The 24,443-nt window shown below is 33.9% G+C and overlaps 5 protein-coding genes and 1 pseudogene across 6 annotated transcripts; 3 read left to right on the forward strand and 3 right to left on the reverse strand.

The window, feature by feature from the left end:
* Positions 1-3,083: 3,083 nt before the first annotated feature.
* On the forward strand, positions 3,084-4,877 carry LOC120161225 (guanine nucleotide-binding protein subunit gamma 1-like). 2 transcript variants are annotated; one of them, XM_039171487.1, is made up of 4 exons: positions 3,084-3,405; positions 4,258-4,310; positions 4,579-4,623; positions 4,716-4,877. In XM_039171487.1, exons 1-4 carry the CDS (start codon positions 3,277-3,279, stop codon positions 4,798-4,800), a joined length of 312 nt encoding a protein of 103 aa, XP_039027418.1. In that variant the 5' UTR covers positions 3,084-3,276; the 3' UTR covers positions 4,801-4,877. The 2 variants fall into 2 exon arrangements, with proteins under 2 accessions (XP_039027418.1, XP_039027419.1); XM_039171488.1 differs by lacking the exon at positions 4,579-4,623.
* A 390-nt stretch (positions 4,878-5,267) lies between these two features.
* Positions 5,268-24,006, reverse strand: LOC120161367 (annotated as a pseudogene).
* Positions 7,783-8,737, reverse strand: LOC120161365 (basic leucine zipper 25-like). Its single transcript, XM_039171644.1, has 3 exons — positions 8,691-8,737; positions 8,529-8,592; positions 7,783-8,415 (listed from the first exon to the last, which is right to left on the reverse strand). The coding sequence occupies exons 1-3, from the start codon at positions 8,720-8,722 to the stop codon at positions 7,996-7,998; spliced, it is 516 nt and encodes a 171-aa protein (XP_039027575.1). The 5' UTR covers positions 8,723-8,737; the 3' UTR covers positions 7,783-7,995.
* Positions 8,776-11,525, reverse strand: LOC120161095 (light-inducible protein CPRF2-like). Its single transcript, XM_039171377.1, has 7 exons — positions 11,476-11,525; positions 10,894-11,350; positions 10,721-10,796; positions 9,634-9,829; positions 9,232-9,307; positions 9,020-9,145; positions 8,776-8,835 (listed from the first exon to the last, which is right to left on the reverse strand). The coding sequence occupies exons 1-7, from the start codon at positions 11,523-11,525 to the stop codon at positions 8,776-8,778; spliced, it is 1,041 nt and encodes a 346-aa protein (XP_039027308.1).
* LOC120161369 (V-type proton ATPase subunit F) lies at positions 14,504-17,750 on the forward strand. The gene is made up of 5 exons (XM_039171646.1): positions 14,504-14,582; positions 14,663-14,742; positions 15,576-15,657; positions 16,501-16,583; positions 17,383-17,750. The coding sequence occupies exons 2-5, from the start codon at positions 14,680-14,682 to the stop codon at positions 17,545-17,547; spliced, it is 393 nt and encodes a 130-aa protein (XP_039027577.1). The 5' UTR covers positions 14,504-14,582; positions 14,663-14,679; the 3' UTR covers positions 17,548-17,750.
* Positions 19,957-23,717, forward strand: LOC120161364 (transcription factor UNE12-like). The gene is made up of 7 exons (XM_039171643.1): positions 19,957-20,498; positions 21,495-21,614; positions 21,991-22,056; positions 22,463-22,528; positions 22,756-22,833; positions 22,934-23,195; positions 23,295-23,717. Exons 1-6 carry the CDS (start codon positions 20,166-20,168, stop codon positions 23,162-23,164), a joined length of 894 nt encoding a protein of 297 aa, XP_039027574.1. The 5' UTR covers positions 19,957-20,165; the 3' UTR covers positions 23,165-23,195; positions 23,295-23,717.
* Positions 24,007-24,443: the final 437 nt, after the last annotated feature.

Consider the following 24,443-nt stretch of genomic DNA (forward strand, 5'->3'; position numbering starts at 1 on the left):
TAGTCCTTGAGGTTACTTAGTTCATTTAGCATTCAAGTCTATTCCAGTTACTTCGGGATTTTCCAGAGTAATTCAAACGTTACTGAATTTCAGATATATATTGTACTTCCGTTTCATTCAATTTGGTCTTCGTGGTTGATTTGTCGAACAAACGTCCAATTCTTAGTACTGAATGCGATCTAGAGTTGAGTTGAGCTGAATACTTCCAAAATTTATCATTGAGCCAAACTTGAGAAGACGAACATGCATTCCAGTAATATCTATGCCATTCAGGTATTGACATAGCTTTAGGTTGATCTACTTACTTAAATTGTGTTCCATTACTTTTAAATGTAGTCCAATACCTATGTTTATTTGGATTCCTTAATTAATCCAAGACATTTACTTAGTTTAGGCTATAAGGTTATTTTGGTAATTTTGGTGTTTAGTTTTATTCCATTCATTTCAGAGCTCGAGGATATCCAATCATTTCTGAGCTTGGTGATATTCTTTGGTCATTTCTATTACAGGGGTATTTTGGTCATTTTACAGATTCAGTGTATTTTAATCTTTTTCTTCCGTCCGATCTTACTATTAAATCCAATCTTATTATTTATTTCAGTCTTTTCGAACAATTCTGACAGTAGAATACCCCCGATAAATTATTCTTCAGGTATGTACTCATTACTCGAATATTTTCGGGTCAAGTGCCTTATCATAATTTACAAACGGAATATCATGAATTTTTTTGTACAAAGACAGGATCTTAACAATTAAATTCGTACTTAATCGAGTTAAGTACAAATCCTCAAAGTACTTTCTCATTCAGGGTCAACTCAGACTATTTTACCTCTTAAGGGTATTTTCGTAATTTCTTAACCAAATAATTTCGATAATAGCTCTTAAAGAAAATAATTATAATTTAAAGATCCTATGGTCAATTGCTTTCCTGAACATTCTCTGATCTTGAAATTATTCTTTAACAAACTTTTAGCATCTTGCGCAAACCCTTTTTGGCGTTAAAAATCAGTTATCCAAATTTTCTAAACAAAACTATTATTTCTTATGCACATTTGTAATTATATCGGATCAATATGTCTTTTCAGAGTTATTAACCAACTTCCAGGGATAATTCTTGTCATCCTACAACATAAGGGTATTTTCATAATTTTACCATACCGGAGTATTCTCAGTCAAAACGGACTGCAGAATCGGATTTGGAACGTCAAAAAATGTTAGGATAGGTATACTCGATCGAAGTCAAAAGTCGTTTAATGCCCAGTCAAAGCCGGTCAAAGTTCTAGTCAACTGTGGTCAACGCTGGTCAACAGTCGACTATTTTACACAAATATCACCCTAACAAAAATTAATTACCAAATTAGCCACATTCTACTAATATTTACTAAACTAACACCCGAATTTTACACGAATAGCACCCAAATAGAAATTAATTACAAAATTATCACCCAGACGATGCCCAATCTCGAGGGGTGGCGCGTCCGGCGCGTGAACAGTAACCCGGTGTCGAAAAATTCCTGGAAAAATTCCTAAAAATTATTTTAAGCGATTTTGAGGCACTTATAAAGCTCGGTTCGTAATTTTGAACGGCGGAGAGCTCGATGCCAAAATGTCAGAAATTTTGACGGTCTCATCCCTCTACGCGCCGGTGACGAAGGAGAAACGGAGAACACTGGTAAACTCGGAATGATGCAAGGAACACGATGGTGCGGAATGTGTCGTAAACATATGGTCGGATCGTCGTGAATCGACGAAAAACCAACTGAAATCGAGTTATTACCGATCATACTTCTGACTGAAATTAACGACGAACGGCGACGATTCACGACGAAAGGTTTGAGGGGTTTTGTTCCTCGGTTGACAACGAACATGATGGTGATTTCGGTCCATCGATTGGAGGTCAGACGGTGAGTAGATCGGAGTTGAAAGTGAGTTGACCGGATGAGGAAAATTGAGCATTTTCTGCAGAAAACAATCGGGGAAGAGAACTTATAATTCTCTCATAAAAGAAAATGGCTAAATTATAAGTTTAGTCATTGAATTTCTTGTACTTCTTAAAATGATCTTCTAACTTTGCGATTTTATAATTTAATCCTCAATTTCTTCCAAAATATCAAATTAAATTCACTATTTTATAATTTTTTAAATTTTAGCCCCTTAATTGGGGTGTGACATAATCCATATAAAATCCATTTTTTCTTATCCTCATTTTTCTTCCTCTTATTTTCTCTTCATCTATCCAGATTTTAGTTATTACTTGTTGTGACTGACCATCGTATACGACAGCCGATGAATCTTAAAATTTTTCACCAAACTCGTTTTATCTCCTTAACACGGTTATAGCGTATGTTTAATAAGAAAACACCTCAAACTACATGCATCTAGCATTGGACACTTTAGTTCTTGTATCTTACCTCCTTTAAATATTCAATCATATTGATTTTGAAATGTGTATTTCTTCATTATCTCTTTTGCATTCTCATCATTGGGAACCTCAAGCAAATGTTGGAGTTTTGAGATGATTCGTGGTGGATTAAGCAAGCCAACTTTTCATTCTTTTATATTTGAGTAACTTAATAAGCTTAACAGATATCTAAATTATTGATAAAACAAAGTCTGACGGTAAGTAAGATTTTATAGATAAATATAAAGTTTGAATGTGAGAACACTACAATATTTGTCTCATATATTCCATCTGACGTAGTGGTTGTGGGCAACAAGGGTAGTGATTGTTGGTTCAATGAGATTTGGGTGAAATGGAAGTTAGATTTAAACTTGAGGATTGAAATAAGACAAGTTAAAAAATTTGAGTCTAACATCGCTAAAAACAATGATCGACGAGAACCTGTGGTCGAGAAACGAGTTGTTTCCTATATAACTAAAAAATTAAAATAATCAATTTCACTAGACAATAATAGTTGAGAAAACGGAAGAGTGACAAAAAAATCAATATTTAAAGTTAAATAATTAAATTAAAATTTTAAAATTTTAATAACCAAATACGAGTGAGAATAAATTTGAGTGATGAAATTTGTAATTTAACCTATTAATGGTTTGTGTTTTCAGAATTTTGAGAGAGAGAAAACAAGCTTCAACCAAAATATCAAAGCTTTGTACGAACAGCTCTAGATCTGCAGGGGTCTAAAAGTGTTGGATGCTTGTTAAAATTCAAATTTCGAAAATAAATTAAAAATGGAGCAATGGAAAACAAATGTACTGTGATCTCGAACGAGCGACTGGCATTCATCTTTTTTCAAGTGGCCAGGCGAGCGCGATGCGATGGACTCCGAAACGGCTTCGTCCGCAGATGAACATCAAGCGTTTGGTTCAGCAGCAGCTGATACCAGAGGCAAACATCGGATTCTTGCTGAACTCAAGCGTGTCCAACAAGAATCCAAGTTCCTTGAGGTCAGTTTTTTTTTGTTTCTTTTATTCCTATTTTCACTCTTTTTTCTTGGATTGTGCATGTTTTCAGTTGTGTTCTGCTCTTAGTTTCTCTAGAAATTAAGTGGCGGGATTTAAATTTGTTTGTACTTTGATCAATTTAAGAATAAAAAAAGGTGGAGACTGAATCTAGCTTAAAAAAAGTATTTGAATATACCACGATCAGAAAGCCTGAGTTTTTTCTTTTAAAAAAATTCCCTTTTGCAATCTTTAAAGGAAATGATGGTTATAATTCCACTATTTTGATTAATCCATGTAATTGGTTTGTTCAACTTGGTGGCTTGAAGCCATTCGAAGAGAAAGCTAACATCTTTATGCTACAAGCTTTATTTGGATGAAAACTATTCAAAACAGATCTTTTAAATTGGGTGGTTAATAGTTTCCTTATTTTGTGCAAAGTTTGAGTTCTTGAACTTACAATAAAATCCACCAGGGATGTTGAAGATATGATTCATTCATCAAGTTCTAAACTTTCTTTGATTCTTTTCCTTGAATTTACTAATGAAAGCCTCTTCTGGTTAAGTCTTTTCGGCATCATAAACCGTACTTTGATTGCTCCCCTATATGTCATGATGAAGAATTAAGGCAATGTTCAGTGTTTAAAATGCTTCTGGAAAGTCTTTGTTATGGAAAAGAGTTTTTTGAATTGGTATTTGTTTTGTTAATCTTGCTATGCTTCACCGTCATCGGTGATGTTTTCCATCAGTTAAATAAAGGAACTTTTTGCAGACATGGTGTGCACCTCTACATGGTGGTGGCTAATTTGCCTTATCCATTAACACTTGATGATTCTTTCTCTGTGCAACATTTTTCCAGGAAGAGGTGGAAGAGCTTGATAGAACAGATAATGTTTCAACATTGTGTGAAGAGTAAGTTTAAGAACCAAGTTCTTCTTTCCCATGAAACTTCAAAAGTAGAAAGGAGGACCAAAACATTTATCACTATATTAGCAAACTCCATCAATAGAGGTTTCAAAAGTCCTTTTTTATGCTGATTATCTTTCAAGATAGTCATGTTACCTTGGGCTTCTCGATCTAATTTATTAACTCAATCAACTGTCGGTTTGCTTCGCTCACTTTAGTTGTATGATAACACGTTTGACCGGAATTAGTATCTGCCTTTCTTTGTTTCCCTCAGTATGCTGCTTCGTACGGTGAACAGACCAGATCCACTCCTTCCATTGTAATTACAATAACTTATATTGTCATCATGTTTTCTGTTTTAGACCAAAGTTGCTTTTACGTCTAATGCTTTGATTGTGATTGTGATTACAGAACAAATGGTCCTATAAACCCATCGTGGGATAGATGGTTCGAAGGGCCACAAGACTTGCCAGGTTGCCGATGCTGGATGCTCTGATCTGATACAATCTAACATGTGTTGACAACATATGCCACATGCTAACATGTGACTGCTCAATTGTTAACAAATATTCAATTGGAACTCTCAGTGTGCAATACCAAATTTTTAGATGGATTAAATGGAGTTGTACAATTTACTATCCTGGCTCTGATGAAATTTGTATATCAGATACATCATACATGCTTTGCAGATACCAGATTTTGTTTGCTTTCCCCTCCATTTCCTTTCCATGTACACACACATATACGCAAGGTCATAGAATTAAGCTATTTAAATCCAAGCCCCCAAGACAAACAAGATCACTGAGCTTTAGAGGATGTGTTATTGATGATTTATGAGAATTCCAGCCACCATTCTCGGCAGCAACACCACTAAAACAACAGCTAGTATCTGAACATATGGCGTGTTCAACATTGGAAAGGAATTCACACCAAGCATCAAGAAAAACAGTAGTTAAATATATCCAACAAACATCATTCCTACAATAAACAAAGATCCTCAAGTCCAAAACAGCAATCCTAGCAACACACACTATTAAAGTACATATCAAAGTATCTCGTCGAGTTAAAATAGGCAAATGTAATCAATCCTTGGTGGTTTTGTTGATTAGGGACTTGTGAATGTGAGGGATGACACCACCTCCAGCAATGGTACCTTTGATAAGGGTGTCAAGCTCTTCATCCCCTCTAATGGTGCCTCGGAGTGATTCTCTTCACTTTCAAATCCTTGCTTGCATTTCCAGCCAACTCGAGAACCTCCGCAGTCAAGTACTCGAGGATAGAGGCCAAGTAAACAGCAGCTGTGGCCCCAACTCTGCCATTTGTAGAGGCTCTAGACTTGAGATGACGGTGTATACGACCCACTGGGAACTAAATATATTTAAGAAGAAACATGGAACGTTTAAGGGTCTTTTCCAATACTAAATATAGCAAGCATATAGCTCATTCTAGAGCTGTAAATAAGACGAGTCGAGTTTGAGTATTGTTAAGTTCGGCTTAAAAACTCACAAGCTAAAAATTGTCTAGTTAGACTCAAACTCAAAGTCAAAAATTGAAGCTTGACTTGAGCTAAAAAAAAAGCTTGAACTTGAAACGTTCTCAAACTTAACATATAGATGCTAATATTACTAATAATTTAATTTGAAAAAAATCAGATTTTAATATTTTTTTTTTCGAGTTGCTACTTGGGCTTGTTAAAAACTCAATCAAATCTATTCGAATTGAGTGTCAATCAAACTTTGATGGAGTCAAACTCGAATAGCTTATTATATGTTTTGTCCCATTTACAACCTGGCTAATCCAAACACCTGGCAAACAAAGATGACTGGATTGTGTTAAAGAATTAACAAAGCAAATATGTTTAACCCAGAAAACAGGAAAATGACAAGTTATTTAATGTTATTAGCGGGAAAATTTCCAAAGATGCGCCATATTCGTGCAAGGAGAAATTAGGAACCAAACAAAAAAAGAATTGATGAAAGTTAATTAAAAATGCCTCTGAGAATCAAAGATACTACATACCTGAATTCCGGCACGAGAAGAACGAGAAACCGGGCGCTTCTTGTCCTTATCCTTGTCCTTGTTAGCTGAGGTTGTTTTCGCCGCCAAAAGCCCCTTTCCGCCTTTTCCTGCCATCTTTGTTTACCTTAGCGATAAAGAAACCACAGTTGATTCTGAATCAGTACCCAATATAAAAGGAAAAAATAATACTACCAGGAATTAGTAAAATCGGAGATCTGCTAAACGCTAATCAGATTCAAAGTATAAAATTTAAATCGGAAAAAAATAGGTTGGGGAGAAAGAGACCTGATAGAGATGGGGAAGTGGAGAGCCAAGATTTTTTTGTTCGAGGAGAAGTGGAAGGTTGATATTTCCTCCCAGGCTGAGATTCGTTTGACCATTAAATTCGAAATGGCGGTTAATTTTGGGTGGGAAAGTTCTTCGATTTCACCGTTTCAAAAGTTTTCGCACATATTACATAACTACCCTTTTCTTTTACCTGAATTGAGTGAATTCCATGCCGTAAATTCCCAGGGTTTCCTCATTTGGACTGATAATAGGTTTTTGGTAAACTACATATTTAGTCACTACTTATTCCCGTGTTTTTATTTTGGTCATTTAACTATTATTTTTTAAAATATCATACATAATATTAAGTTTTATTGTATTTTGATCCCTCGCCTCCAAAAAAAAAGTTAATAGTAATACTTTTGTTTCATCACCTTATTAAAATAAAATGAACCAAAAAAATTCTTAAATGCAAACAATACGAATTAATCCTTAGCCACTTTGAAGTAAGGTCATGCACTCAGCCACCACCAGGCTAAGTATGTTAGTAATATTGTATCTCAACACGTATATATTTAGATTCTACTACATTATCGTAATAAAATAAATTATATTTGTTAAATCTAAGATTCAAACCTAAAACATTTTACAAATGTATTAAAATACTTGATCGTTCAGTTGGACTAGAAATTTATTTATGATTCATTAGAATTAATATATGTTTTATAATATTATTAAATTAAAGAAAAATATTTTTCAATTAACTTGGAAATAAGAAAATGATTAAATATTTTTATATATTTTATAAAATCAATATTAAATTATTCTAAAAATTAAATTTATAATAATTATTTATGATAGAATATAAATTTTAAATTATTTAGAAAATATATTAAAAAATTATATTCTATTCTATCACAAATTAGTGCTCTAACCAAGTACAACATATATCACAATCTAACTGGAGAATTAAATTTATTGAATTAAATTAAAATTGGGATCAAATTAATTGCATGTGCAAGTAATAAAGATCAAATTTTCTAAAGCGAGTAGATAACCCAATTCAAGGTCACTTGCCTGCTTGTCAAACAACGAGCAGCCATTGTCAATGGCCCATCCACCTTTAACAGCTGAAATGAAGTAATACCATATTAGCTCCTTCAGCACCAAAAATAGAGTTCATAGCAATTTCTTACAGAATTACTTACCCTTTAAATTTTAACCAAGTAGCTAACTAGCCAATGTTATGATGACAGATATGATATGATGGCCAATGATGATGATCTTAGGTACAAAAAATTTAGTGAGAATGATCAATGCCAATGAATAGATATAACCAATAGTTTTACCAACAGCTAAGTTCTGAATCCCTGGCTCAATGACACAACAGGAAGCGCAGTAATATTCAGCTTTGTTTGTTGTTCTTGGCAGCCGAATGGGGTAGTCCGGGTTCCCAGCCAGGAATGGGTACGCATGGACTTGCAACAGGGCAAATCTGCTTTTGCACACCACCAGGCGTGTGCTGCAATGCAGATGGTTCAAAAACATTTTTCACTCCTATTTCTGTTTGTGGATTCACAATAGGAGAAACCAAGTTGTTGCTTCCATAACTGTTGTCCAATCTCGGGTGATGCATGGGAGAAGCGATGCTCGGAACTGGTTGGTGAAATAACTGATTAGTATTTGGCTGCATTGCCACCAAACCTGTAGATGCTTCCAATGGATTGCTAATGAAAGGCATGCCTACACTAGGTACAGTGGGCCGAGATATATTACAAGGATTAATCCCAGTCACTCGCTTAACTGTTTCCTCGGCCATTTTCACCTGAAAATTTCAGAATAGAACAATCAAACCTGACAACCCAGAAACAAAGTTGCAGAGATCATAACCAACAGTGATTTTTAGCAAGTAGTAAAATAGTTAAATAACTATAATACTCTTGCAGCAGTTTCAGACATAAAGATGCATGATTGTGTTTCACAGTTGTCAACAGTCCAAACACTGACATTACACAAGAGATCATGTCAGTATCTATTGTATAAATTTAGATAGACATACAAATCATGAACAATTTTAGGTATATGGACGGTTGAACACACCATAGAAGTAACAGTATGTCAGTACCAGACATGTCCAGCAGATTCCTGGAATGAAGCACATACAAATCGCCAAAAACCAAATTAATCACCCTTCCTCAAGAGAATTGCTGATAATATATTCTGCAAGCACATTTGCAGTTAAATCCTTCAATTCTAGATGAAGAAGGAATGTGAATTGCTCATGGCTTTTTCAAAATTTGCCACAGACTAATCTTCAGAAACTTCTGTTGTCAAATTAACATATTTTCCTGTCATTTATTTCGAAGTAAGTTTTCAACTTTCAGGAGACCATATATTAACTAACTGAAGAATGAAAGGGCAAGGCTTACCTTCGCTCTTAACATCTCAATATCAGCCTTCAGAATTCTATTGTCAACAGCAGCTTCATCGTACTTGTGATTCGTGTCAGTTAGACGCTCGAGTAACGTGGAATGTTCAACTCTTAATTGAGCAACCTAGAAAAATCACTAACATGATAAAAAAAGACCAGAAAACAGAGAGCATGAGACCATAAGGGGAAGGGATAATGATGTGGAAAAACCTGTGCTTCAAGTTCATTAATATGTGCTTGCTTTCTTCTTCTAGAGCGCCTAGCTGATTCTCTATTTGACCGCATTCTGAGGCATCACCAAAATACCGATTAGTTGAGGGAAATTTTGTGACGGTGTCAGCAAAATAAAAAGTGAGTTCAGTAAGAATTTATTAATTAACACATCTGGTAGTAAGGTAAGGGATAAGCTTAAGTTCTATTTACTTCAGAGGTTTTTCCCCCTGCTATTACTCAAAGATTAAAAGAGAAGATATACCACTTTAATTAGGACAAGGGAAAAGAGAAAAAAAAAAAGTTAACATTCTAAGCAAAAGATAATATAACAAAAGGAACAGATAGCATTTCAAACACCTCAAAATCAATGACACAACAAAACAATACAAAAATGATTACCTCCTTGCACGCTTTGCATCAGCCGGATCCATGTTTTCGGTGGTTTCAGTATCTCCTTCAAGTTCACCATCATCTGAATCTTCTTTTGATGATCCACTTGTGGTTTGCCTCACTAGTGTCCCTGATTTTTTTTGTTTAGTTGAAACAGCTGAAATACCAGTATCAGGTTCAATCTGTTCATGTGTCTTTGAGGACCCTACAACGATGGAATTTGAATTAATAAAATCAGCAAGATTCAGTTAATAAGTAATTACAGGACGAGAATATGTCATAAAGAGCTCTAGAGTTCTTTAGTATATTGTTTACTATTCAAATCTTGGAAAATGTAAAGAAAAGTTGGTTAAAAGAAGTGAAGAAAAATGATGTATCGCAGGTTCCTTGTTTTGTTGGAATACCTACCTAAAGTTTATGTGAAAAACAAAATTTATGAAAATCTAGTAAAGAAAGTTACTTCCATTTTTATGTATCCCTCCATTGTTTTCTCATTTTCCTTTACTTCTCTCTTTAAACACAAGATAAATTGGAGAATTAATCACATTGCACTCAATATTAAACTCCAACATTCCACCAGAACTCTGATCGTACTGAATTTCAGTAAGTCAGAGACCTTCATAAGTTCATCAATTCCCAAAATACAAGTATCACTAAGATGAAGAAAAACATATGTTTTAAACAAACTATAGCTCATTTTGCATCAGAACAGAAACACTTATTACCATTACCAACCGACTTTCATCCAATCTAATTACTGCAAAGACAGCTCTCAACCGACACGAGTTGCCGTACATAAAATTTTACTAGTTGAACACAATACCGGAAATTAAATATTAAAACAGATGAAAATTCTATAACACTGATAAAAGAAACCTAAGTTGATTTTTCCTTGTAAAGAAAATTCGCCTGAACAAATGCAATCAAATTTGGTAAAAAAGGATGTCAACAAATAAGATTATAACAACAGTAACTGTTCCTTTCCTCAGTATTAAAAAGTTACATCTGTTGCATAAGAGGGAAAAACAAAAGTCCAAATAGTCGGATTCATTAAAAAGAAATATCAAATCAGAGGCATGCTATAGCAAAAGCTTACCTTGAACATCTGATCCCGATTGAAGCGCTTGGTTTTCAGCTTTGGCAGACGAACTTTCTGCCTTCACAGCCGACGCCTGATTTTTTTATTTATTTTTTTGAAATATAACATTTCAGTTTTAAAAAATATAAACAAAATCCAAATGGAAAATGAAGATTAGAGAGATTAAATACACGAGAGAGGGCAACGGCAGCGCAGGCTTGATGGAGCTTGTTCTTGAGGATTGCGATGTACTCATCCGAGTCAATCGGGACCATCGGCGTCGAATCAGACGCCGGACGATTATGATTATTAAGCTCTTTGACCTCCACCACGCCACCATCCCCGTCAACCTTTTCAGCTTTCGAAACAGACGGCTGAGGTGCCGCCAAGGACGGACCATTCACATTCTCGCCTGCACGTGACCCCGGGATCGCCACACCCGCACCAGAAAATTCTTCTAGAAACTTGTCCAACGCCCACTCCGATTGGCTTCGGTTCATCCCCGCCGCCGCGCCTGAAGTTGAAGCCGCCCAGAAAAGTTCGCAGAAATCGTCAACTGAGAACACACTATTCATCGTTTTCAGTGAAGTCTTAATTTTCTCACTTTCTTCCCTATTTGCAATTTGCAACTCGTCTTTTTCCTCCTTCCTGTTTTATCATTTATGCGGGAACAAACAGCAAATATCTACCGCTTTGTTGTCTACAAATAAATCCAGTAATAATACGACACGTGGATAACATCCTGGTCTTTCGTGAACGTGTTAGTTTATTACTGGGTGATGGGAAAGCTATGCCTGAAATTTGGAACAGTTGATTTTGCCATGTTAGATCTGTGGGCTAAGGCCGAAAAAGAAATTAAGAGGGAAAGATGAGCGGATGCCATGAAAATTGAACGCATTAGGGACAAAATGCGAATGTGGGCCCATTTGTCGGGAATTTTGTTTGGACTATCCTTAAGCTACATTTTAAATTATAGTAATGAAATTAAATTAAAAGAGTAAAGTTATATTTATAATATAATAGTTTGTTTCAATATAAAATAAATTATCGTTAAATATTTTTTTACAGAGAGATTCTTTACCTTCAAGATGTTATAATAATTTGTATATTAGGTGACTTTTGTGTTTTAGTTGAAAGTGTAATTTGGTTTTCATAAAAATTAATATTAGGATGATTTAATAAGGTGAGATTTTATAAATAATAATACAGATTCTAATTATGACGTTGTGAATGTAAATAAATTGAATTAAAAAAGTTGTCCTATAATAGGTCTTTATAATATTTAATCCAAATTAATTGATTAATATATTTAAAATTGATAATTAAATTAAGAATCATAATAATAGGGTAATTACATTTTTGTTGGTGAAAACAATATTAGATATTAATATAAATTTTTTTTGGGGGGGAGGGGTTGGGCGGTTCATGCTATTGCATTTTATAATTCGGAGGTCTTCTACGAAAGTTGCTCTCAACCTGGTGTTGGGGGCAGCCTACTATCTTATCTCCCCCTTACCCCATTACATATGAGAACAAGGGACAACCAACCAACCATTATTAATATGTCGTAGGTAAATATAAATAAATAGAGTAGTATAAGATGATAAAATGAGTTTTTTTGTGTATAGGATAATCATATAAGGATATTGTAAATGATGACTTTCGAGTTTCAACGATAATTAAAAAAAAGTTATTAATATTTTTTGTTTAATCATCGACTTTAAATCTATTAATCAACTATTTTAGATTGAGTTTTGTAAAGGTCTACTATGAGACCGACCCATCAAATCCAGTTTGTTTCATACATAAACGCTATCATTCGAACTCTTAAATTCAATAAAAAAACAAAGAGAAAAAATATATTTTAACTTTCACGTGAAAAATATTAGGATAAAGTAAACAAATGATCCTCCGACTATATGATATTGATTTATTAAGTTCTCTTGCTATTAAAAGTTACAAAATTATCCCTCAACTATAGGGTGTTTCTTTGTTGAGTCTCTCGACTATTAAAAGTTATAAAATAGTCACCCGATTATTCATTATGCTAATCGTTAAAAATTTGATGGCAGTCTGAGTTTGACGTTAACTTGCTAACTGAGATATAAAAAAAATCTGATTTCACAGTCTCAAATAACTATCATATTTCAATCAACATGTTAACATCCAGTTCATATGACCATTTTGTAACTTTTAATAGTCGATGAACTCAACAAAACAACGTTCTATAATTGGAGGACTATTTTGAAACTTTTTATATCCTGTGGACTTAATAAAGTAATATCCTATAGCCGGAGATCATTTGTCTATTTTACCCAAAATATTATATCATCCACTGTTTCAAATTTAATGATATAGTGAAAAATAAATAAATTCAAAAAGTGCAATGCTATAACTAAATATATATATATATATAATAATTCATAACTACAGTTAAAATACTCCTAAGTGAAGTGACTGATGGTGTAATTTATCTTAAAAATTAATTTTTAGACATCCATATTCCAATCCTCTTCAAATATTTGTAAGGTTATTTTGTGTCTACATATTTTGTTAAATTAAAATTATGTACAAAAATCCAAATGATTGCTGTGTTGGTTATGGACAGTAACTCCCCATGGAAGGCTAGGGTTTAAATAGGGATACGTACGTTGGGTGGTTTTAAGCCTTCAAATATATATTTATGTATTAATTAGTCTAATGTTTAAACAATATGCATAAATTTCATAATAATTCATCGAGTGAGTTCAATAATAATTAAATAAGAGACATTATTATTTTTTATCATTAACGAAAATAATCTTTTATCAAATCGGATTGAAAGATAAATATTTATTTTAAAATTCAAGAAAAATAGAATACCATGAAAATTTAAGACGTATAATCATTAAATAAAAATCACTCTCCATGCCCACCACTATTTGTACCAATTTAGCCCACATGAATTTTTGTTTTTATGCACGTGGGGATATTTTAAAAAATAAAAAATAAATTTTCATTAAATAACAAGATATGATACAACAAAGCTAACACAATCTAATATAAAAAAAATTTAAAGAGTGTAAAGAAAATACAATCAAAATATTCCCTTAAATATATGTTTTATCTTTTAAAAAAATCTAACAATTTTCAATAATATTTTTGTCTCTATTTAAAACTAGACGTAACATTGGTATAGATGTGAAGATTGAAGGAACTAATATGATAGATTGTTCAGTGAAAGATTTTAAATTAATCAACAATATGACATAGAAAGATATCTAACTATAAAAGACCGTCTATATTTTTTTGATTAAGAGATGTGTCGTGATAAATAGACACGTAACACTAAATTATCAAAACGATATAAAGAATAATGTCATAAAAACAGAAAAACAATTATAATATAAAGTAGACAAAAATAAACGTTATAAACATATATCAAAAGGAAAAAAATAAAAAAAATATTTAAATCTAAATAAAAGAATTAAATAATAGAAAAAATTAACCCACTAAACTATCGTCTTAGACATGAAAAAAGATTAAAATATTTTTTTTAAATTATAAATGAAACTATAAATCCAGAAGTGCTACGTTACCCCCAAAAATAATTTTATAATTATATTTTAGTTTAGCCGTGAGTGAGTTATTCAGATTATCTTTGGCTAAAATTTAGGGTCAAACATATTTTAGCCCCCGGAAGTTTCCACGTAAACCATTCTGGAGCAGAAATAGAGACGTTGCCGTTTTAATAGGTAATGTTTTTCTACTCAAAATCAAAGCGTTTTGATTCGATCGGGTCTCGTATTATCCGGTAAATTTCTTACGTACAGTGAGTCAGCCTCTCTGAATTCGCCCAGGTACTTAAAATCGAACGTAACAGGCGATTCATTAGAGAAAGGTAGAGTTATTTATCTCCTCATATTTGATCCCAAATCTCAATCAGAAGCCTAGGTTTTAAATCATCTTTTGATTTTGTAGTTCAAAAAACTTTATTAATGGCGAACAGAGCTCAAATCCCCACTAGCAACTCAGCTCTTATTGCAATGATTGCCGACGAGGTGAGTCTTGCTTTTGAAGCTGCCTAAATCAGTACACGGATCTCGGCTCCTTTTTCCGCTTTTCTGTCATTTTATTGTATTTTGCTCTTGTAAATTTGCCGGTCATTCTTCTTGAATTAACTCACACTGTGAGAGCAGATTTAATTTGGAGTTTCCCCCTTTAAAAAGAATGGATAAGTTAGATTAACTGAAGCCGCTATTGGGTGAATCGGTACGAAATATTTTTTAAGTTTGATGCACGTTGCTTGGACTTAGTAGTACCGTGCTAACCGATCTGCAAACTCAGCTTAATCTGTTTGTTGTTTTTGAAGACGGTGAAAAGTAAATACCATTCAGATTTAGCTCTATGGTGAACAATCATAAGTTCATTACACAATAAACTCCATGGTGAGTTTGCATGATTCTGGTATGCTAAGGGAAAAGTTCACATTTCTATAAAGCTTTAGCTGTGCTAGCTGATTCGTAAACTTATTTTGCTTGTTTTTTTTTTTATGGGAATGAATAGTAAATACCATTTAGATTTAGCTCTATGACACATTGGCATAAGTTCATAACACCATGAATTTCATGACTGGTTTTGCTTTTTTGAATGATTCTGGTATTTTATAGGAAAAGTTCACTCATTGCCATACAGTTTATTGAATTCCCCCAAAACACCTATTCGTTCATTTACCATGTTTCCTACCATAGCATGAATAAGACTATGTGTATGTCATGGTTTGATGATTATATGCTCTGCCTCTACTAATGTTGTTAATATGATGATAGTGTCATTACATGTGATTTTCAATGCATTTTATTCAACCTGTCTGATTCATAATTTGTTGTGCTAGGACACTGTGGTTGGTTTTCTGCTGGCTGGCGTGGGTAATGTTGACCTGCGGAGGAAGACAAATTATCTTATTGTAGACTCAAGTATGTTCTGTAACTTTATGTGTTTTATTACTATCATTTGAATAACTCACCTTTTAAGAATGGTCTCTGCCAAACTCTTGCCAACATTTTATAGTTACTTGCTATTTTATCTTCCATTCTCTCATCCATTTCAAAGGTTCATCAGTTATTTACTTTCTCTAAATCACCTTAGGGTATTTGCTTTAGCTTAGCCGAATTATGTTCAGGTTGGCCGTGGTTTATCTTCTGTTTAGATAACGAGTGGAAGAACATGATCTGGTAGTAAGGAAAATGCCATCCAGGATTGTTAAATTAAATGTATGCCTTTTGGTACTTTTTCTTTAATTTTTGTAACTACATGGTCTGTTAAATATTTGTTGTTACACATTATCATAGTTGAATTATGTTCTCAGAACTTCTGATTGCAAGTCATTTTTTATTTTAAACTTTCAGGTGTCTTGTTTTTAAATTTTTGTTTGGGTGGAACCACATGTTTGTGCCTTTACCTGTATAGAAGTACAAAATGGTTTATATCTCAAAAGGAAGGTTTCTACATTTTACATTGTATGTGTATCAACAAGGAAACGAAGTAATTAATCATTTTTCAGGAAACCCCCCCTCCCCCAAAAAAATGTCCTTTCGTTTGGTAGCAAGGGAGGGAAGCTTGAACAGGAAAGATAGTGTATAATCCTCTGATATGACTGTCGGGATCAGAATAAATATCAGATTTTATCTCCTCTTAGTTCTTTCTTTGTTTGTTTTTTCTATAAACAAATAATCTCGTATAGTTATTTTCATAATCAAATTAAATATCACCAGACTTTTTATCATTTACTCGATGCTTTTTTTTCTTTTGCCTTTTAGAAACCACCGTTAAACAAATAGAGGATGCCTTTAAGGAGTTCATGACAAGAGAGGATATTGCTGTTGTTCTGATTAGCCAATATGTAAGTTTTTTGCCGATTATGTTGCTGTAAAACATCAATTGTTTTCTGCACTTTTACGCAAATGTATATTTGTTTGTTAAGCTGTATTATGCACAGAAGTCTTAACGTGTGGCTGGAGGGCTATGAAATGCTAACAAGCATATATCATGTAAAATCTCTTGCTTCCATCATCATAACTAAGTCACACTTATAGCACTCCACAGGTGACTGTTGGTCAATTATCTGTGATGTGTTAACCTATATTGTTTTAACATCAAAGACACGTATAGTAGATTCAGTAATGACGTGCATTATTTGAGTGATTACATGTTCTAACTTTTATTTACATGAATCACATGATCAACAACAACCAAAGATACTAGTAAATCATAATACTGATGGTGAAATCTGGTCAAATACAAAATCTGCCATTTGATAAAATGCATTGTAAAATTTGGTGATCTTCTAAACTCTCTTTTGCACGATTAGTTTATATTTCAGTCCATCCAGAGCATCTTGAACTCTGGTGCTAAAATCGGCAAGATTGGCTGTCTCATCTTGCACGCTCTTACTGTCATTTTGATAAATTTCCCTTTTGCTTTGGTAGCTCCATCTTATTCTGTTGTTGAGTTACTAGTTTACTAGCTAGTTAGACTAACCGAAGGTGTTGTCTTCTTATTCTTTAACGTTCATATTTTCATCTATAATGATACCAATCCAGACACAAATATAGAGCAATAAAGAATTTCTATTTGATTTGCATTTCAGCTCAGGTTTGGTATCGAATTTAAGATGCGGCCCTCTACTCTTTTAATTTCAGGTTGCAAATATGATAAGGTTTCTAGTGGATAGCTACAATAAGCCTGTTCCAGCAATTTTGGAGATTCCATCTAAGGATCATCCATATGATCCTGCACATGATTCTATCCTTTCACGGGTTAAATACCTCTTTTCTGCAGAATCAGTGGCATCTGGGAGGCGTTAAATGCCAGATGTACACTTATATCACTTCTCGATTGCTTCATGTTCCTATTCCTTTGCGCATTGTATGATATAAATTCCTTTTCCCGAGAGTTGGTAAGGGGTTTTCATCATAATTTCCTCTAGGTACAGTATGCATCTGTTGTTCTAAGATATGCTTTTATGGCCTTTTGAATTGAATAATTATGTTTGAAGAAACTTTTGGAGGTAGGAGGTGTTATCAGGCAAAAGTCTGTTTGATGCTTTCTTCTTGACGTAATAATGGGTTGATTGAAATGTCAACTTGTCTATGGTTTAATTGGAGTAAGGGTGTAAATGAATTGTGTTTCAACAAGTAAGGTTACGTTCGTGTTCATTTGTTTATTTTTGAAGGAGCTCATATTTGGTTTGTATTCATTTAAATTTTCAGTATCATGTTTGTATATGTTTATTTATTTTTGAAGGTGTTCATGTTTGTTTGTTTAACGACATATTATGTTCATTTAATGTTCCGATAACAATAATTTTTTTTATCCTTTTATTTGTAAGTCAAAAAATTGTGAAATTATGCCACTAATCCTTAAGTTCCTTAGGTTTCATAGTTTGAACTCTAAAATCCACATGATGTTCAATTTAATTCATTTAAATTTAGTTTGATTTATGTTCAATTGGAGTAAGGGTGTAAATATCATCATTCGCGTCTTACGCTGATGTGGAGCTAACTCGGATAAGATGCGGATTATGATTTGTGCCTTTCTGTAAATGGTACTATGGTACTAAATCAGTAAAATTTTCTGAAAGGATATATGACAGGTAAATAAAATCTGTCAGGATGATTTTTCGGTAAAATCACATAGAAAACAGTTTCACTGAACAAATTGATAGTTGACTGTAAGATGGTGTGCATGAACACGTGGTGAAATTGGATAAAAGTAAATAAAACTGAAAATCGAACTGTTCTCAGTTCCATAGCCTCCCAGGCCATACCGCACAAAATGGACGCCGTTTTAAGACCATTGGTTTTCAACTTAATAGGGTTATAAATAGGCTTGTAAATGAACTGAAAGTTCAGTGAATCGTTCATGAATCGTGTGGCAAGAAGTTTATTTATGTTTGTTTATTTATTAAATGAATGAACATGAACACGATTTTGCGTTCGTTTAATTAAATGAACAAACACAAACAAATGGCTCGTTCGTTCATTTACGTTCGTGAACGTTCAATTATATGTTCGCTTATGTTCGTTCATTTGTGTTCGAACAGAGAATAAGTTGAATATATTATCATGATTATTGAAGTTGTTTGTATTTCAAGAATATTGTTGTGTTGAACAAATTAACTTTAAGACTTTATTATGTTCATATAGTTTATTTATGATTTATGTATATTTTTATCGTATTCGAACAAATTAACTCTAAATTTACATGTTATATTAATAAATTTTAAATTGTTATTTTTGTTGTTTACTTTTTTTTACATTCATTTGTTGTGTTCGAATAAGTTTATCTTTTGTGTTTGTGTTGTTCGTTTATGTTCGTTTATTATGTTCGTTCGTTTGTGTTCGTTTACGTTCGTTTATCATTTAAATGAACGAACATGAACAAGCTGTATTCCTTAATAAACGAACATGAACAAATTTTTTTTCTTCGTTTATGTTCATGTTCGTTTATTTATTAAATGAACGAACATTAACATATCTCCGTTCGTATGCGTTCGGTTCGTTTACAGGCCTAGCTATACATGAATCGAATATTTAGTAAATAGTTTGTGTATCATTCGTCAGAAAATACGTTTATATCCATTTATTCGTTCATTTATGTCGATCGTTAATCTATTCCTTTATATTCGTTTGTTTATGTCCAATTAAATTTTTTGATATATTTATTTCCTACCCAACAACTCATCATCTATTTTATTTCATGGTAGATTGAAAAAATCCCTAAATCGTTTAAATTTGTATTCATTTATATTTGTTTATGTTCTTTTATTTATTAAATAAATGAGTATTGATAATATTTTATGTTTGTTTAATTAAATGAACGGACAAAAAAAATATTCGTTCGCTCATTCATATTTGTGAACGTTTGATAATTTATTTCTCTATGTTCCTTTAAATTTTTTCATATATATATTTGTCATCCAACAACTTATTCTTTTTTCCATTTAACGTTAGATTGAAGAAAACTCTGAATTGTTTAAATTTATGTTCGATTATATTCTTTTATATTTATTTATTATTTCAACGAAAAATAAATACAAATATAAAAACAAAATTTTATATTCATTTAATTGTTTATATTTATTTATTTAATTAAAATGACATGAACACTCCTAAATATTCTGTTCGTATTGGACATAGAAGAGACGAAGAAAAGCATGTTTTCCCACAAAAGTTTGATCTTTTACATAAAAGGGTACATTTTAACCAAGCGTATAAAAAATCTGCCCTTCCCCTTTTCCTTTCTCCCTCAGAGCTCAGCTGAAGAACCCACCAAGCCTCTAGAGATTGAAGCTAGAAACGGAAAGATATGAACTAACTTCATTTTCTTTCTTTTGTTGGGTTTTCTATTTCTTGCATGTTGATGCTATTTGGTAGCTTTAACTCGCTACTTCCACTCACTTCAAACTCCTTTCGACTCTCTCATGGCTAATAACCCCCACGAAGCTCCCGCCGATGATTTCCTTGAGCAAATCCTCGGTCTCCCTAACTTCGCGCCTTCGGAGGCGGGTTCAGCGGGACCCGACGGTGGATTGGCTGGAACCGCTGCGGCGCCAATGTTTCTACAGCTCAACTCCGGTGATGGCGCCGGACATCTCGGCGGAGTTGGAGGCGGTGCGTTTACCGGACAGGTTTTTCCGTTGGGGTTGAGTTTGGACCAAGGAAAAGGCGGGTTTTTGAAGCCCGACGAAGCTTCCGGCAGCAGCAAGAGGTTTCGTGATGAAGTCGTCGATGGCAGGGCTTCTTCTGTAAAAAACGTAAGAAAAATTGTTATTTATCTTTTCTCTTCATTTATCGCTATCATTTTTTTGTTTGTTTGGTCCCGAAAAGGATAAATATCTCTCTTTTACATCAGTAATTTTCTTTGTCATGTGCTAACTGATGATACATTTCTTATTTTATCACTTTTTTCCCAGTAACCGTTACATGTTTCTCTGTCCTTGTTGAATTATTTCAAGTTTTGCATTGTCAAGGCTGAGCCTGACATCCAATTTCTCTGTCTGGTTCTTTATCATGTTCGTAAGTCCTCGCGTTTCAGTCCAACAGCACAGAAGACAAGGGAAAGCATGACAATTTTTGGTACTTGACAAAGGAAAAAGTACATCGAGGTCTTTCTAGGATCTTATGACATAAACTAACCACAGTGCAGAATTATTCAATTTCCCTGCTAATTACCTGAAAATGAAAGCTTTACTTTTTGAGGACCAAAGAGTTATGTAGTGAAAGAAAACTCTGATATCTCCATTAATAAGTGACCGTTGATTCCTTAGTTCGAAGTAAAGTGATGTTTTCCTCATAAACTTTGCCAATTTTTCTAATGTTAGTGGTTCATTTACCCTAAGACTGCCTATAGCCGTAAAAAATTTTGAACATCATATATGATCGAGTTAACTTATCCGTGGAAGGTGTCAAATTTCAGAAGATGTTCTATCATATGAAGCAGTTGGTTTTGTACTTTAGTTATTTATAATGCCTGTTTATTCTACAAATTTTATGGGAAATGTTATGCAGAACTTTTTAAAATTCTAAAAGTCCAATTATAGTAAGATTTCTATTGCCTTTTGAACTGGTAAATTCTAAAACATCAGATTGGGTTTACTCAGAACTATTATGGTTATGATGATTTTTTACCCCTTCTCATTGTTGGGAGGAGAGATGTTGTTTGGGAGAAAATGGTTTAGGAGAGATGTTGTTTGGGAGAAAATGGTTTAGTAAATCCTATCATTGGTGATATGACTTGTATAACTTTCCAGGTTTTCCATGGCTCTCCAATGCCAGCAAATGTTGCCCCATCGCCACATCCACCAACAATACGTCCGAGGATGCGGGCTAGACGAGGACAGGCCACAGATCCACATAGCATTGCTGAACGGGTAAGCTTAATTTATCAAAAATAAAACAATCACAGGAAATCATGACAATGAAAAACTATATTGGACGGCAGTCATCGAGTCGCATGTTTCTGTTGGAATGTGGGGCAATTCAAAAGGATTAGAATCCGACATTCCTTAAGAAACTCATTGGGACTAGTGTTTATAAGCCATTTCACATTATATAACTTGTAAGAGTGACGTTGAGGGGTTGGACTTGAGTGCCCAAGAACAAGGATCAATCATTCGAAAGGATCGAGTAGTGTAAATTGGGAATTCCCTGTGTGAATTTTCTTTTAGATACTATTTTTGTTATTTAGTATTTTAATATGCAAAGCTGAAGTTTATCCCCCTGAATGGAGTTATATATGTTTCACAGTTACGCAGGGAAAGAATTGCTGAAAGAATCAGAGCATTACAAGAACTTGTTCCTAGTGTTAACAAGGTCAGTTCCTTTCTTTCATTGTTTCATATGATTGCGTGTTGCCATTATCTTGTTGAATGACCTTGCAATATAGTTTTACAAATAACCTTGTGGAGTGAAGCTTTAAAACTGTAACTTTATTGTTGTTTGAGGGTTTCTCCACTTCCTCCGGCTCATCTCCTATCTAATTGTGTTGTCTGTTAGTCAAATTGCATGTAAAAATTGAATGCATTGGGGTGTCCTAATCTGGGAGGTAGTAACTCGTAACTTAACAGTTCACTAGTGTTGTTTAACCTAGCTAAGTTGATCATTGCTATATGGATCTCTTTGAGACCGGTAAGTTTATGGTAGATTTTTGTATTTGGGGGAAGTTTAACCATGTTGATATTTCTTACTTCATTTAGTAGTGACATGTTCCTTCATGCAGACTGATAGAGCAGTCATGCTCGACGAAATTGTAGATTATGTGAAGTTCCTGAGGCTCCAAGTTAAGGTACCATTAACTTTGTTTACCTGCTTGATTTTGTACTTTGTCTTCGTATATATATTTTAACTAATATACATATATATTAATTGCATATTGTAGTGATGTGTAGTGCTGCTTTGGTCATGTCTATGGGATTTGTCTACGATGTCTTATTAGATGAACGTTCATTTTAGTTTCCCAAGCTTTCTTTTGTCAGTGTTCTTGGGAGTCATTGTTGGTTGATTATTTAACAGGTTTTGAGCATGAGTAGGTTGGGCGGGGCAGGTGCAGTGGCACCACTTGTAACCGATATCCCACTATCATCGGTTGAGGTATAACAAATATGTAATTTTTCATACGTCCCACATTTTCCTTTTATAATTTATTGCGGCTGTTGAACTGGGCAATTGAGATTCCTCTATTAAACACCAGGATGAAAGTGGCGAGGGTGGAAGGAGCCAACCGGCATGGGAGAAATGGTCAAACGACGGCACGGAGCGACAAGTTGCCAAGCTCATGGAACAGAACGTTGGAGCTGCCATGCAATTCCTCCAATCAAAGGCCCTTTGCATCATGCCCATCTCACTGGCCACGGCAATCTACCACGCGCAACCGCCGGATACCTCCTCCGTCGTTAAGCCCGAAACAAATCCTCCTTCATAGACCCGAGAAAGAAAGGAAACAAAAAATAAGGGTAAGCATCCCACAGTCCCGTCCTGGGTCCCGCATTACAAAAAATAAGTCAGATGCTTTGCCATTCTTTTCCACCACCTTTGTTTTGTTTTTCAAACAGGGTTTGATGTCTGCCTAAGAAAATACCGGCTGGCCCTTCATGTCTTGACAAGTTAAAAGATGAAAAAAGGGGGGCAAGGAATTGTCAAACCTCACTTGATATGCTATTCTCCTTTTTGTATCAAAGGTGAGGTTAGTGGACAATGATGGAAGCACCTTTGTAGTGGGGGGCTCTGATTTTTGGTTAGTGGGTTGTCGGCCCTACAAAATATATATATTGTACTATAGTGTTATTGTAACACTGGTGTTTTCAGAGGAAAGGAATGCACAGTGTAGTAGAAGAATGGATAATGGTTGGCTACTCTAAAATGCTTGTTGTTTTTAAATCCAACTGATACTTGATAATGCCTAACTTTGTTTCCTTGAAGTAATTTGACTTGCCTTTTCCTAGTTGTAATGGGATCATTATTATAATGGGTCGGACGGAGCCACCGAGGGGGGTCGAGAGGATTGGCCTGGCCGGGTTTGGTTAGTTTCCAACTTCCAAAACTTATTATTATTCTTGAAGTAATGAGATAAATCTTATCCCAAGCCAAGGATATATTATCTTTTCCACTTCTACTACATTTGATTTTTTGTGTGTGTGTGTGTTCATATATTTTTGTTGTTAGAATTAGGTTTCAATTATGGTATATTCTGTGTTCATAATATGTATGTTTGATGATATTTATTTAAAAGATGTTGGTAGGAAACATAATGAACATCACCTGAGAAATTAGTGAAGTCATGTATTTACATGCTGAAAATTAATATTCAACTCATGAAAGGAAAATTAGTGTGCATACGTTGTTAATAGTTTAAGAAAATTTTAAATAAATATTATCTTATACTAGAATATTAAATAGGGTATAAATTCCCCGTTCTTCTATTGTAACCATCTTCATGCTTTATTTTGAATGCCGTTTATCTTGGGCATTATGGCACTATATTTTGAGAAGTTAACAGGAAGAATCAACCCAAGGATATTGTTCAAAGAGTGAATGTAATCGTATCGCTTTAAGTTGTATGTAGCAGTTTGTCCTAGGAATAAAATTTCAATATTCCAAAAAGGTGTGTGTGAGTGTGTGTGTATATATATATATATATATATATATATATATATATATAGAGAGAGAGAGAGAGAGAGAGAGAGAGAGAGGAATACACATGG

Source organism: Hibiscus syriacus, unplaced genomic scaffold (assembly GCF_006381635.1).
Source record: "Hibiscus syriacus cultivar Baekdansim isolate YM2019G1 unplaced genomic scaffold, ASM638163v2 tig00111398_pilon, whole genome shotgun sequence".
NCBI lineage: Eukaryota > Viridiplantae > Streptophyta > Magnoliopsida > Malvales > Malvaceae > Hibiscus > Hibiscus syriacus.

What these genes read in the sequence shown, in the direction of transcription:
- LOC120161225 (XM_039171487.1), top strand. Translation starts at nt 3,277, where the DNA reads ATGGACTCCGAAACGGCTTCGTCCGCAGATGAACATCAAGCGTTTGGT. An exon ending in AAGAATCCAAGTTCCTTGAG is followed by an intron (nt 3,406 to 4,257) that starts GTCAGTTTTTTT and finishes ACATTTTTCCAG; the next exon opens with GAAGAGGTGGAAGAGCTTGA. An exon ending in GTTTCAACATTGTGTGAAGA is followed by an intron (nt 4,311 to 4,578) that starts GTAAGTTTAAGA and finishes TGTTTCCCTCAG; the next exon opens with TATGCTGCTTCGTACGGTGA.
- LOC120161095 (XM_039171377.1), bottom strand. Translation starts at nt 11,525, where the DNA reads ATGGCAAAATCAACTGTTCCAAATTTCAGGCATAGCTTTCCCATCACC. An exon ending in CATAGCTTTCCCATCACCCA is followed by an intron (nt 11,351 to 11,475) that starts GTAATAAACTAA and finishes ATGATAAAACAG; the next exon opens with GAAGGAGGAAAAAGACGAGT. An exon ending in TTGAGATGTTAAGAGCGAAG is followed by an intron (nt 8,836 to 9,019) that starts GTAAGCCTTGCC and finishes CTAGAATTGAAG; the next exon opens with GATTTAACTGCAAATGTGCT.
- LOC120161369 (XM_039171646.1), top strand. Translation starts at nt 14,680, where the DNA reads ATGGCGAACAGAGCTCAAATCCCCACTAGCAACTCAGCTCTTATTGCA. An exon ending in TTGCAATGATTGCCGACGAG is followed by an intron (nt 14,743 to 15,575) that starts GTGAGTCTTGCT and finishes TTGTTGTGCTAG; the next exon opens with GACACTGTGGTTGGTTTTCT. An exon ending in TTATCTTATTGTAGACTCAA is followed by an intron (nt 15,658 to 16,500) that starts GTATGTTCTGTA and finishes TTTGCCTTTTAG; the next exon opens with AAACCACCGTTAAACAAATA.
- LOC120161365 (XM_039171644.1), bottom strand. Translation starts at nt 8,722, where the DNA reads ATGTCTGGTACTGACATACTGTTACTTCTATG. An exon ending in GACATACTGTTACTTCTATG is followed by an intron (nt 8,593 to 8,690) that starts GTGTGTTCAACC and finishes GTGTAATGTCAG; the next exon opens with TGTTTGGACTGTTGACAACT. An exon ending in TGTCTGAAACTGCTGCAAGA is followed by an intron (nt 8,416 to 8,528) that starts GTATTATAGTTA and finishes TGAAATTTTCAG; the next exon opens with GTGAAAATGGCCGAGGAAAC.
- LOC120161364 (XM_039171643.1), top strand. Translation starts at nt 20,166, where the DNA reads ATGGCTAATAACCCCCACGAAGCTCCCGCCGATGATTTCCTTGAGCAA. An exon ending in TTGTTCCTAGTGTTAACAAG is followed by an intron (nt 22,057 to 22,462) that starts GTCAGTTCCTTT and finishes TCCTTCATGCAG; the next exon opens with ACTGATAGAGCAGTCATGCT. An exon ending in TCCTGAGGCTCCAAGTTAAG is followed by an intron (nt 22,529 to 22,755) that starts GTACCATTAACT and finishes ATTATTTAACAG; the next exon opens with GTTTTGAGCATGAGTAGGTT.